This window comes from Cynoglossus semilaevis, chromosome 14, assembly GCF_000523025.1.
Source record: "Cynoglossus semilaevis isolate Cse_v1.0 chromosome 14, Cse_v1.0, whole genome shotgun sequence".
NCBI classification, from domain to species: Eukaryota; Metazoa; Chordata; class Actinopteri; order Pleuronectiformes; family Cynoglossidae; genus Cynoglossus; species Cynoglossus semilaevis.
In genome coordinates this window covers 6,498,715-6,513,400 of record NC_024320.1, presented here as the reverse complement: position 1 = coordinate 6,513,400, position 14,686 = coordinate 6,498,715, and the positions used below count along the sequence as shown (strand labels likewise).

At 39.2% G+C, this 14,686-nt stretch overlaps 2 protein-coding genes across 2 annotated transcripts; both read right to left on the bottom strand.

Moving 5' to 3' along the window:
* On the bottom strand, positions 1-4,024 carry LOC103389389 (SLAIN motif-containing protein 2-like; the record flags this gene model as incomplete). The annotated part of the gene is made up of 7 exons (XM_017038334.2): positions 3,220-4,024; positions 2,711-2,847; positions 1,629-1,775; positions 1,268-1,366; positions 698-847; positions 367-409; positions 1-298 (listed from the first exon to the last, which is right to left on the bottom strand). Coding segments are annotated over exons 1-7 (1,167 nt in total), but the record flags the coding sequence as incomplete, so codon positions are not given.
* A 111-nt stretch (positions 4,025-4,135) lies between these two features.
* Positions 4,136-11,948, bottom strand: mrps9 (mitochondrial ribosomal protein S9). The gene is made up of 11 exons (XM_008324779.3): positions 11,798-11,948; positions 10,499-10,675; positions 9,593-9,655; positions 8,856-8,886; positions 8,671-8,750; positions 7,338-7,423; positions 6,640-6,715; positions 6,392-6,560; positions 5,548-5,656; positions 4,701-4,870; positions 4,136-4,425 (listed from the first exon to the last, which is right to left on the bottom strand). The coding sequence occupies exons 1-11, from the start codon at positions 11,888-11,890 to the stop codon at positions 4,334-4,336; spliced, it is 1,146 nt and encodes a 381-aa protein (XP_008323001.1). The 5' UTR covers positions 11,891-11,948; the 3' UTR covers positions 4,136-4,333.
* Between the last annotated feature and the right edge of the window lie 2,738 nt (positions 11,949-14,686).

Sequence of the window (14,686 nt, the reverse complement as noted above, 5' to 3'; positions counted from 1 at the left end):
CCCAATTCCATTCTTCGGGATCGGCCTTGGTCCAGAGGCTGAATGGCGATGCCGGCTAAGGGGAGTGTACGAGTGGAGGGAGTGGGAGGTGGGGTGACCAGGAACCTTAGGCTTTGGTCCAATTCTCTGATACTGGACAAGGTGTGTGAGCGTGTTAGGTGCAGTAGAAGGGAACAATCTTCGTCGTTGCCCTCCTTTCCCTCTCCCAGGTCGGGGCTGACGCTGAGCTCTGAGGTGAAGCTCTGGCTGCGCAGGAGGTCCAGCGTGGAGGTCCCGCCTACGTAGTCCTGTCTTAGGCCTGCAGGAGTCAAAGGTGAGAGCCAGCAGGTAATACAAGCACACTCACACACGAGACACAGTCATCACCTGTTGGGATTAATGAAGCTGAAGTAGCGATGAGCTCTGAGATCTGAAGGCATGAGTTAAGATGTTAGTTAAGAAGAAAGACAACAGAGACGCACAGTTAGCCACAGTAGGCAACAGGTCAAGACTGATAATAACCACAGAAATATAAATATATATACCGGTATATGGAATGTACAATATTTTTCAAAATTTACCAAAAACTGCTGGTTAAGAATGTGGCATTTACGTAATGCTGAAATACAACGCCCACTTGTGGACGTCTAAATAAAAAAACAGTGCAGAAGGTGAACACTGCACAGCTGTTACAATGGCTTCTCTCTAAATGACTTACTCTCCTCCTGCATGCGCGCCATGACCTGGACATCAGTAAAGTCCTGTAGTTTGAATCCCATAGTGATGGGAGTGTCCAACACGTCTGATACACCGAGGCCCCTGCCCACGGGTGACGCAGGAGTGAGGAACAAGTGACTCAGGTGGATGGCTGAGAGAACAACAAAGAGAGAGAAAAAATAAAACTTGAATCCTCAATTCATGACCTCAGCACCCATCTTTTATATCAAATCATTTCTCTTTGTACAAGCCACTGTCACGATGCACAGTAATGACTAAAATACACAAACCTTAAAGAAAAACATGTACATAGGTAAAACATATTTTTGGTATATACCTATGTACATGTGAAACATACATCTACCTGCTGTCTTACAAAATAGAATAAAAGAAAATATATACACATAAGTAGATATACTTATATTTATTTATACATATATTCATATATATACAGTATATACAATATGTATACATATACAGTATATATATGCATATATATATATATATATACAGTATATATATATATATATATATATATCTTAAGCTCCTGAGCTGTTTTTTTTTTTTTTACGTCTACTGGCTGAATGAGGGAGGAACGTCGGAGTCCTCTCAGCTATTGGAGACAACTTCTTTCCTAGTGGACTCTGTGTCCGACGGATGTCAGGAAGGACTGGAGAGGAAAAGAATAAATCAGAGAAATAAAGATACAGAGAATGCAAATAAAAAAGGTCTCTTGCAAAGCCAATTCTCAATGTGAGACACATGTAAATATGCAACGGGCAAGATTGGTATGTGCAATAGACATGTCTAGGAGATGGACAGGAGAAAATATATAAATGTTTTTTTTTACAAATAGCCTATTAAATCATTACAATATACAATTGATTTAAAAAAGAAATGACAAATGTTTGTTGACAAAAAACATGGCTTACAGGCTGGTGGGTTTGTGTTCTTTTCAGAGGGTTGAGAAGTCGAACATAAAGGAACAACCACGGTGGAACCTCCACCATTTTGCCTGAGGGGAGGGCCAGGAGAGAAGGACGGAGAGGAACTGGTCATGGAGCTACGCCACCTGGAGCCTGAGAACAGGGTAAAGAAAAAAATGGAGGTGACCTCTGAAACGTTAGCATAACAACAACAACAACAGTTTATATTTGTAAGAAGTCAAATAATTAATCATTATCGATTAAACCTACAGTGTGAGTAAATGCTGCTATCCATCATTATTTACACTGAACATTATTAAATGGAGTATGGTGTTTTACTCCATCCATTGGTGCAATCAACTGGTGGCCGCAAGCCAACGCTTCGAACGGCCAAATCTGGCCCATGACTGAATTTCAAAATGAACATCAAATAATAATGTGTTTTTTTAAAAAATGTCCAGACCCCAAGTTATTTGCCCACAAAAATTCTGGCCCTGCGACAAATGCAAGCATACGGATTCTGTTGCCTCACACAGATGATACACACACACCCTGCAGTGTTGGTGAACAAAAGGCTGTTGTGTTGGCATCCCTGTGTCTGTCACCAAATGCTCTCAGCCGACAAAGCACGTGTTCAACACCAAAGCAAGCCTTCGTTTACCAACGGTGCAGTTTAAACCATGCAGCTCTTCTGTTTTAGATGGAGATGATAACATCCACCTGGTGTATAGTGCCCCTAAAAATGAAAACACATATGATGCACAGTTGACAAAGACAGTACACTGGACTGAGCAGTGTGAAGATGAGGAACCCACTGCACTCATGTGGACCACTTCCTGAATGAAAAATGAAAATGCCTACATTTTAAAATGAACTTTTGTTGACATTAAAATATCTAATAGCTGTTTTCTCTTGCCGTATGTCACAACTTTAATTCTTTGGTCCAAGCAAAAGTTCAACCTTGAGCCCTGAGTGCAGTTCAACAAACATCAAAACCTCTCTTAGTCATGGTGGATTCCATGCACGCTCTTGGCTGGTGTGAGGCTCCAGCTCCAAGTCAACTCCCTTTGAATCGTATGTTTCTGTACCTTGGTTTAGTTGGAAGGACAGCGACTGCCTGGTGGTCTCCAGATCTGTCTTCAGGTTATTCAGAACCTGTTGGCACCACTGCAGAGGTGAGAGGGACTTCTCTGAGCTCCGTCTGGCCTTTGGCGACTCATACAACCTGAAAGGTAGAGATCAAAAGGTCATTCTGAAAACAATCTATAAATATACATTTGAATTATTGAAAAAATAGAAATCAGTGCGAAAGACTTGCATGAAGGTACTTTTTTAAAGTCACCACATCAGTACTAAATTTAATGACAATGTAATCTGTTGCTTGTAACAAGCTTGTCCATTTGTATTCATGCAAATATATACATATATAAATATATATATAAATTTAGAAAGTTGATTGAACATATAAAATAATAATAATAATAATACAAATCCAAACTCCTCCACATCCAGTTTTACACTTCATGTGCCACACGCGTGAAGTTGTCTCTGTGCTTGACACTGTATTGTTGCACCTTCTGCAAAAAGAAACTGTTACCACGTTTCTTCATCTTCATCCAGAGAACCCAAATCCAGAAGCTCGACCTCATCCAGGACCGATCCGCCGACGTCTCCCTCCTTCTCCCCCGTTTCTGCTTTATCTCCGGCAATGTGCAGTTTGAAATAGTCTGTCTGAGGACTTAAGAGGTGGAACCGCGGCGATCGTTGGCCGCCTGTACAGTCAGTCGTCTGGATGCGCAGCTCTTCGTTCTGTCGCTCCAACTTTCGGATGAGCTCCTGCAGCCTTTTCACTTCCAGAAAGTTGCTGTTGCAGTCCGCCTCCGTCGTCATCGCGGGGCTCAGCAACGCTGCTTCAATGTGGGAGAAAAATGTGAATACGTAGAACCAAAAAGACACCAACGTGAACCCAAGCTGACGTCACAAACGTCAGATGCTGTACAGATAATAAGACTTCCGCGGCATCAGAGCACGGGTGTGACTGTGACTCCACCCAACAAAATCAACTACGCTGGTTTCACTGCACAGAAAAGCAATGGCAATTATTCCATTTAACCTGTCAGATTATTTTCTGCGCGTATTTCCGTATAGAACTGACGTAACATTCTTTCTGGTACACGGACTAGAACAGGTGCTTTCCTATTGTTAGGATTTGGTTTGCGTTTAAGGCATCAGACAGAAAACGTAAACGTTATTAATAATAAAAACGTTATGCTGAGGCCGTAAACGCAGCTGAGACATCACCTGAATCTGATATAGTGCAGCAACAGAGTGCGAAAATAAAAAAGAATGAAAATTAAATACATGTTTCCAAGTCACCCAGGTTCAGCAAATCCACTAGTCTAGGCTTCCTAAACGAATGTAGATTTTACTACGCAATTTTACTTTAAAAATACATACATCTCTTAAAAAGGGAAATTGCTAATCATTAAATAACAACAAAGAAACATAAGTACAACATAAATATTTTTATTATAAAACGACTTAATTTGACTACAGTGTTATTTTTGTAATTATTGGACAGATGTTGCCATCTAGTGGACGAAACTGCAACTGGGCTCCGACTTGGGAACTGTGGCTGCAGGGGGCATTGTATTTGTACAGAAAAGTGTGAATGTTCATTTTTTCTGGTTCAAATTCTTCGTTTTGCCCCCTCAGCGTTTTTTCCATGTGAATTTTTTTCTTGCTCCTTCCTGTCCTGGCTTCTTCCGCTCCTTCACTCTGGGGTCAGAAGTCAGCAGACCGGCTAGAAAACAGTAAGGACGAAACAGTTTTAAAGATGCCAAGGCTACTACAGATATATATTACTGATCAGGTGTAAGCCACATTTTAGTGTGTTTGTTCTGTACTAAATTAGAGATCAACAGTAGACTGATCAAACAATATGGTAATGTAACAATGTTATGTAGAAAAAAACAATTTTATCTTACAATAATCTAAGTTATATTAAGCTTATTGTACTTGAGAAAAGGCCTTATATGTGGTGCGAGTTACAGTTATAATCAGTCAAGCATCATTTACCTTGTCTCAGATTCTCCACCTCCCCCTCAGACAGGAAGCTAAGTAGACAGCGAGAAATGGCAAGCCGCAGAGCTCCGGCCTGGCCGGACCTACCGCCACCGCTCACTGTGCATTCCAGATCGAAGCGTCCCAGCATGCCAGTGAACTGGAGTGGAAACATCAGCTGCTCTCTGAAGGAGGTGAGAGGAGGGAAAAGAAAATAAGCTACAGTAAAATAATGATGTTGTTTGAATAGGCAGCGCTACAGTGTGAGCTGTTAAGCAGACAGTGGCACCATCTCCAGACGCCTGGCTAATTTGACCTCTGTTTGTCTGACTTTGTCCATGAGCGCAGAAGATCCTCCGTTAAACACTTTCCATTACAATCCAACTACTACATATGAGAGGAACATCTGACTCAGCGGGAACATGCAAGACTGTTTGCTGGGTGTGAGGCACAGAAAAGGGGACGGCGCATTGTGTTCCGGTCGGCGTCTCAGGCCGAATGGCCCACAGCTGCTGACAAAGTCAATTGTCACCCCTGTGCTCTAATTACAGCCTGTCCTCACAGTGCGTGACAACACCGGCTCTGGACATTCTCATACACACATACATGCACACACAATCACTCAACTGTGTAATTAACTCGGTGCAGGAAGATAAAAGAAAAGGGGAAAAGACGAGGCAAAGCTGTGAAGAGTGAAAAAGGTAGTTTTTTCTTGAGGTGCACAGGGTGGGACCGTAAGGTGGGGGAACGCTGTGTGTTGCATTTTAAAAGCAAATAAGTTTAGAAACGAGGCAGCAGAGGAGCTGAGAATGTGGGAACGGTTAACGGTTGGTTTCTGCCAACACGTGCACTACTGTCCTACCTGTCTTGCAGAACAGAAAAGTACTGCAGGTAGTCGTGACCGTTGACTGTGATGTGTCCTGAGCCACAGTCTCGAAGAATTACAGAAGCCACTGATGACTTCCTGCGACCTGTTTTTGAAGACACACACACACACACACACAAACACACTATTAGTTCCAAACCACTGAAGGCTCTGAAATGAGTTCAAACATTAAGAGAGGTTACCTTTAATCAGAAATTCTTCACCATTATACTGCTGTACCATAACACAGTTTCCCTAGTAAATCTACATAGTAGGGACTCATAAATTTTTTTTTATAATTAACCTGTTATTATTATGTGCTAATCAAAATACAAGTAGCCTTCAACTTAGTGGCAGTTCTGTTCCTACGTTGTGACGTAACTTGATTTTCCTCATAAATTCGAACTCAAATACTGTACATAAGTACCTGTGGTCATACATGGGAATAATGGATCAAGGTTTTCTCAGTATACTTATGGGAGATGGTGAAGTAAACCACCTCTCACACACAGGGAAAAAACATACATAACGTATTTCAAACAACAACTTCCAGATCATCATGTGATCTATACCATTGTTTCCCAAAGACTGGGTTGTGACCCTCAGGTGGGTCACTAGAGATTTTTTGGGGGGTCTTCTCCCATCATGGTTCCCAGGAGTTTACGAATAATGTCTATTGACTTGGGTTGCAAAGCTTTGTGACTTTTAAAATATGGGTCCCCAGAAAAAAAGTTTGGGAAACACTGGTCTATACCACATGGAAAACTTCAGATAAAGAAGTAAAAAGCTGAAACAAATGTCATGTCAAAGTCAGGAGGATGTGTGCACTGCTGACACTCACCCTCTGCTCTGCTGAAATCCACCCCTCTGTCATCCTTCTCCAGCTGTGGCACTGTTTGTTTACTTGATTGAGCTTCCAGTTGTTGGCGATACTGCAAGATAAACTTCTCCTCAACAGAGTGGTAGGGCATGGAGATGAGTTGCTCCAGCAGCTGAATGAAGCGAGTGTACTGAGTAGAAAAACATCAGCCGATCAGAGACAGATTATTGAGTAACAGGAGGAGGAAGGAATAGTTTGTCTGCCATTACGTCTTGAGTTGAGATGCCCTCCAACAGCACCGTCTCTACTTCCTCCTTCGTGAGCCACCTGGTTGCTCTTAAGGAGCTGGAAGAAACACATTTATGTTTCTCATGAAAGTCAAAAAACGAAGGTACACAAACTGCAAATCGATTATTTATATTTAGAATAAAAGGCATCGTAAAAGATTTCTTTTGTGGTGACATAATTCACAGAACAAGGCACTCACTAGTGATCAATTCCACAATATCAATATATCAATACTCACATGAGCGTCGACAACTCTCATAAAGTATTCTAATAATATTTATTTTGTGCTTTCTACTAAAAATATATCGATCCTCGAGCATCGATTACTCCTTTATTGACAGTAAATAATAAATGAAGAAAGTGCATGTGTCACTTCCACATCTTTCAATGTAATCTACTTCATACAGTACAGACTTTTGAGCTGCACCGCCCCAGTAGCAATTATACTATTGAGGTTACATTATGTAAATATAATGAGATGTAAACTGGACTAATATGTTGTGAAAAATACATATTAAACTATTAAATGGTCATTAGCTGTCATGTGTTTGATTTAGTGTAGGATTCACACAAAGTATTGATATCAGTATCAGGATAACAAAAATGTAATCAGTACCATATCAAATCAAAAAATCTGCTCTCACCCATCACTACCTCTCGCCACATGCACTCTACTTACATCTGTTTGGCATCTTTTGAAAACAGTCCTTTGGCTTTGAGACGGTCCTGGTACTTTTCCAAGTTTAGGATTTTGCCATATAATTCCTATTGAAAAAAAACCCCCAAATGATGGATAACTGGAAATATGTTGCCAATTTGATGTCATTGGTAAAAATAAGATTGACTTCAATATGATCACTACAGCAGAAATAAAATGTTTTTTAAAATAATAATTTTAACACAGCCCTTAAAAATCAGTACCTTAAAATGTTTAACCCTTTGTTGTTAGATCAGATAATGCTTAAAGCTAAAAATAACCGTTAAAACTACCATAAAACAAAAGGTAAATTCTTTAAAAAAAATCCAAAAAATTCAGATCTTTCAAATAATATAAAAACAATGAAAATGCTGACAAACAGACCAGAGAGAATGGAAAATATTCAACGATATTGAGAACAAACTTTTGGTTCTTTATGTTTCCTGTTTAAATACCTGGAATACAAAAAGCTTGGTGCATTTTTCTTCTTTTGTTGCATTTCTCAAGCAAATAAAAAATAATAATTATTGAAATAATTAATAATTGAAAAAAATTGAGAAAACGTTCTAAGAAAGAATTACTACATTAAATTATGCGCCTCCCTTTGAGTTAAAATGTAAGCTGTAACATGTAAACAAACCTCTCTGAGGCCTCATAGGTCTGAGCTCACTGAACACATCAAGTATGCCAGTCACGTCCCCATGGCTGATAGCCTTACCTCAGCTGCCTGTTCTGCCCTGGGTAAGAACTGGGTAAAAACTCAATTTTCTGCCAAATTTTAAGCAGATGTTTTTTAATACCTTTTTGATAGAGCGTGCCTAATATGATGTCACTTTCATCAAGGAACAAGGGGTATTAGGTGTAAGAGCGTAAAAATGGGAGTACAAAAAAAGGCAAACTGGAATAATAGCATAATAGAAATGGTGAGAAAGGAGGACCAAGCAACTCTGGATAAGGTCTCTTATTTGACATCCACAAATACTGTTTTTTCCAACTGCGTACATAATTTAGCAGAACATGATGGAAAAAGTCAGCATCAGGATACAAATGTGTAACGAGCTGTACGAGAGGAGGAGCAGTCAGACCAAAATGCATTACTGTGAATGTTGGATATTAAAAACCAAAACCTTTCATCTTTCACCTACTAATATTCAACACTTGCTTCTAATTTGTCTTTCTAGTTTTGGCCATGCCATCATTTCTCTCCTTAACTTTATTTATTTACTTAACACTTGGGTGGAAAGAACAGCATGATGAAGTGTGAGAAGCAAGCCAGATGAGGATTTTACTCAGATGAAAAAGGAGTAGTACTCACATGCATCAGTGAGTAGTAAGACTCTTTTCCAGTGTAAAAAAGAAAGTGAAAAGGTCGTCCATCTGCTCCCCACTGGACAGCTTTAAATACAGAGAAGAAGAAGAAGAGCAGATGATGTGATGATAGTTTTTCAGTTTCTGAATCTTTGACCAGGTTGTGGAGTGGAGTGTGTACAGGCTACATACCTCTCTGCTTTGGAAATATTTCATCTGGGTGCTGGAACAAAAACACAGTATTCAATATGCATGCTACACTGAAAAAAACTTTTTGGGGGTAGTAGGACATATTAAATCAACTGAGGTAAGTTGAGGCAATGTACGTCTTAACGTATTTGTAGATTACCCTTTTTAGAAAGCTTAATTCCTCATAATTAGGGGTGGGTATTGACAGGTACTACAATAACGATAACATCACAATACAGGTACTCTGCGATAATCGATATAACAATAATAGTAATAATATTAATAATAACTGGATATATTGCAATAAATGTCATCAGTGATACATCACATTATCTGTGACACTGCAGATATCCAGAATGTATTGACTGTAGTGAATCCATTATACATGAATTACAAAAATATCAATTTCACCCTAACTGACAGTCTAAAGTCTGCAGCAAAGTTTTCAAGCAACACAACTGTAGAACCACAGTACAAATAGGGCCCCAGCACATAAAGCCAAATGTCAAATGCTGGCTAGCTTAGCCTGGTTTGTTTTTATTTGTGTTCACTCCCTCCATCACGGAGTGGTCTCTGATGCCATCATGTGGAGGCTTGAAAATTTGCAGCAGGTTTTTGTGAGAAAATCTGTTTACCGCATATATCGTATTGCGATATATTGTAGTACCAATAATCTGCCACATATTCATAATATTTCATAATACTTTAAAGGTAAAAAAGCCCAAATTACACACACATACCTTCATGATGGGTTTAGCTTTCTTCTCAAACAGGCCAGATGGAAACAGGTAAGCGATGCATCTCTGTTTGGGAAAAATTAAATACATGAATAAACACCAGAGATGTTAATGTCAGTTTGGGTGAAATATGTTGATGGAGGAGCAGACATTGCAGATATTTGCAATCAACAGAGGTCACACAAGACATGAGAGTAAGAGGTCAAGAAAGTGATCCTTCAGCAAGAGGTGCTGAAGGATCAAGAAGACAGGACCTAAAGTGTGAAAATTAGAAAAGAAATCTAGCATACAAAGACAACAGATTTTCAGGATTGTTGACAGCAATTTGATGACCGGCTGAATGTCCAAGGAGTAAATGTATCCTGTGCACTGTTTCTGTATTGTTATATAGGAACAGGTGGCTCTGCAAATGTGCGTAATGGCAATCTGTTGCCGTTCTTCTCCCTGTAGTCCACCAAAGCTTCACTCTTCCTTTTCATCCTCCATTATTCAATTTAGCTATCTTTTAGTTGGGTAATTGAGGAAGCGGTTGCTGAACAGAGGGTGATGTCTGCAGCTTCAGGGTGGTCAAATGGTACTGATACAAATGTTATTGGTGTTTTTGCCAAGCCAATTTAAAACCAACAAACAAACAAACTCCTTAGTTCTTTAAAGACAAGCTAATTTAGAGATTTTAGGAGTCACACTTTCTAAAAAGTTGGTGCCAGGCAAGCAAGAGAGAGAGAGAGAGACCACAGAGAATATCCATGAATGTAGTATTGGAGGACACGGTCATGTTATGTGTAACAGTAGAGGAGATAAGATGGAAGCAGATGAACTGCTGTAAAGATGCAACTAAGAAAATGAGAAGATAAACAAAGTAACCCGACCTACAGTATCTTAATCACAGACTGAAATCATCCATCTTACATCTATGTCCTCCTGGGTGAAGTTTTCAGGGTCTTCTCCCATCATGTTGGCAAGGTGTCGCTTCCCAATATCGAACTCCCCCACCTGCTTCTCTATAAACTCTGCAGAGAACTTCCGTGGTTCGGAGTTTGTCTCGTTCTTTCTGTGTAGTGCAGAGCTCACACATATCTGTCTGCCCTGGATGTGGGGGAGAGCAAAGACAACATCATGAGGTTTACATGTACGAAGACATATGCGAATAATGATATCAATAAAATTCTTGGACAATTTAACTTAAACATTATTTTATGAAGTAAAAAAATGCACAGAGGATATTGGCCACCACCTGGGCATTAACATTACCATTTAGCAAACATCAGCAAGTTAATATGTGTGCATAGCAATAAAATATATTTCAGATACTGGAAGTACTGGAATGATAGGATAATTCAACCTGCATTGATTTTTTTTCTTTTCTTCCAGTTTCCTGACATTTCAGCATACACACATACGCTCCATTTTTATTGAATACTACAGTTGTTGATGTGAGTGCTGCAAGAGTCATCTCCTCCCAGAAACATCTTAATGGTTGAGATGCATAATGCAGTGCTTCAAAATTACATACTTTAAACATCTACCCCTTCCAATGATCTACATTTACTAAAACACACCATCACACTTTAACCACTAAAGTGGTTTTAAAGGTTTTGTTTAGTGATTGTGTTATCTCCTGGTTTAATTTGAATTTTTGAACCTCAAGTCCAGATTCTCAGCTGACAGCAAAGAGTGCCAATCAGATAGCACCTTGGTAGTGATGGTGGTTTTTCTTTTTTAGAAATTTAACCAAAGGACAGATAAACAGAAGTTGTTTCTGCCAAGATAACACCAGCTGCAGATGAAGGGTCTTTGTAAAAATCTTACTGACAAATTGACATTGTTTCCGGCCCTGTAAATGAATAATACTTTGTGCAGTTTGTTGTCACATTTCATGGACAGATAGCATTATTACCAGAGCGTATGAATATGTTTGGGCGAAATAAATCACTACATCAAATTAAATGGTGTTTATGAAATAATTACAGATTTAACCGATGTGTTGCGGTAGTTCGTCATTGTGTCTAAATATTCGTTGAGCGAAGAGTTACTGTTGGTGCTGTGTACAACAGTTACTGTAGATGCACACAGAAGCAAACCTGCAAGCCCGCATGAAGACGCTAAATCGAGGGGCAAATGTTTTAACGGTGTTTAAGTTCGTTGTCACACGCTTTACGTTTAACCTTTTTTATACATTGTTTTTATTTATAAGATGTTACGATTTACCTGCGGGCAGAGCTGCGCCGTCGCCATGGAAAAAATAGAGCAGGCATATTTTCTTTGAAACGCTCCTAAAGTACGGCCACAGTACGCCGCCATCTTGGCCCACGACTGTGACGTCACCGGAAAGCTGAAAACGTCAAATCCTGGCGACAAGTGTTTGTGTTTGTGTGTATGGAAAAGAGATAAAAAAAAGACAGTGTACATACAATATTAGCAATATGATTATTATTGTCTGTTCAATAAATAAAACGTGTATTATTTTGATGAATTCTTTAAATATATTGATATTTAGTGTAGATTTCTTTCATTTTGTTCAGTTGATGTAATTTACTTTGCTAATGTGACTACTAATCTCAGAAAATGCTAAAGTTTTGTTTTAATAGGCAGACAAGTAATAGAGTACAAGCTTTTCATTTTCAGAAATTTGGGTGCACATGGATCCAATTTAATTTAGTACCAAGCACATTTTTTTGGAAGATGTTGCTAGAACTTGTAACAGTACCTTTTGTGGGAAGGTTTACTAATTATGAGAATAACAGTTTGCACTAAAGAACACTTAATTGCTTTGGTAGGCTTTCGATTAAATGAAATTTGCCGTTGCTAAAAGATTATTATCAAAATATATCAGTAAATTAAACTTCTCCCTCTCTACATAAGACACCAACTCTCAGCCACCTCACAATGTGGTCCTACTGTACATTGCCTTCCCAGAGGGTAAGACAAAGGTAATTGCCAAAGAAGCTAGCTGTTCACAGTGTAATTTATCCACAGCACATTAACAGGAAGTTGAATGAAAGGAAAAAAAATGTTGTAGTAACAGGTGCACCCGTTCATCATTTGGAGAAGAATTACAAGGATTGGATTGCAGCTGGAGTTGGTGCTTCAAGAGCCACTCTCAAACAAGACACATCAGAGGCTCTTGTTCAATGACTGGACTGTTGCTGAGTGCTCCATAGTTCTCTATTCAGGACTGGATGAGGAAATAAAGGTCCCAGACTCTGGAGGAAAAAAGGGGAGGCACTGAAGTTGCTTGAGGTCCTGGGTAAAGTTTTTACAGTCAGTGGTGGTTTGGGCAGTCATGCCATCTGCTCGTGTTGTTCTACTGTGTTTTATCTGGTACAAAATCAGCACGGCATTATTCTAGGAGGTTCTTTATACCTGATTTGAGGACTGTGGTCGACCCCTGCTTAATAACATGGTTCACCTAAACCACACTGAAAAACTATGTGGTACTTTGAATGCCACTGCCAGAGAGGTGTGGGCTTCCAGTAACACACAGCCATACTTGGAATTAATACTTAATTAATACTTGGAATTTCTCAAAAGATTAATTTTGATTTTGTATTAGCTATAATTTAGCTAATACAAATTATATATATAATATATATAATAATACAATTTATTCATCATCTAAATTAAAATAAACAATTTAAATGTATGATTTTGTGTAAAGAATGAATTAGAAAATCAAGAAGTGTATGTGCTCATTTTAAGTATTTTATCTGGAGTAACACTCAACTCTTTGTACTCATCTAACAAATGTTCAAACTTATGAAACAGATTGATGGATATAGTATGTCAGGGCCTTCACAGACATATTGTTTGTATGGATTTTTTTCAGTCCAAGCTGCCACATCACCTTAACACCAGATCAAATGTAAACAGGTTTTTCTTTTGAGTTATTATTCTCTGCAGCTACTTACAAAAAAAAAATCCAATACCACAAAAAAGAACTTTCGAGGTCAGACGGTTTAGTTCAAAACCTAAAGCAAGTGATCACAGTTTCACACACATCGGTCTTAGATAGGTGCAGTATAACAATTTACATTTTTTCCCTGTATATTTTATGCGTAAGTATATTTACCTTATAACCGGGGGTAAGTCCACAGTGTTATTTTTCTCTGTCACTGTTGGTGTGTCTTCGCTTAGATTACTTTGATAGAGTTGAAACGGGAACACTGGGAGATTAATCAAAGTGAAGGGGCACTGACTCCCATGCAATGCCAGTCGATATGGCCCTGTGGTTAATTTGCCCAAAGGATGCTTGTCATCAGGCAGATGATAAACAGTGTTTGTCCTGTTTTTTAGCCACAAGCATTTCTCTGCTCACCAAGAAAAATAGTTTCAACCCTTGGTCCCCAATTCACAGTGGGGGGTGAGGAGTGTGATATTAATCATCCTCAACCACTGTGTGTTCCAAACAGATATGGTCCTGTGGTATGAACCAGTCGAGTTTACTTTGGTTATAAATCCTGCAAAACATAGCTTTTGGTCAAACAGAACAATTAATCTCAGTCACAAATCACTTTTTGTGATCAAGAGTCACACCATTAGCAGCTTGACCATATATTTAAAAGGAGCATTGTTACTGTGATCTAGATTGAAAACAGTGACGTAACATGCTGTAGGGAACCCATACACACTTATATGGTATGCTGACAAGACTGTAGAGGGTAGTGGTGGATGTTCAATAGTCTCAAAAGACCTCAATGAAGTCAGCAACCATTGAAGGAAAATTGCTGTCCAGTTCAAATAGGTGGAAGCTGGATTTCCAAACCGAGGCTAAAAAATATTTGGTTCCACAGTGAGTGATTCTGGCTGCAGTTAGCATTTATTCATTTTAATTAATAAATGGTGCTGATGTGAAGATGATGAAGCCTGGAGGAATCTCCACTGACACTGACTTGCTTGTATATAAAAGAGTTGATTTCAAGACGTGCAGCATCAATTCAGACACCATAGTCTACCTGGAAAGGACACCAGACCAGTGTGTTCCTGATTGTTTCTGACTGCTCCTTGTATCCAGTAAGTAGGTAAATGTAATCCTGTTTGTTGCCTTCAGCTCTGTGTTCAACACAATCATACCAGACATTCTACACACCAAGCTTTCCC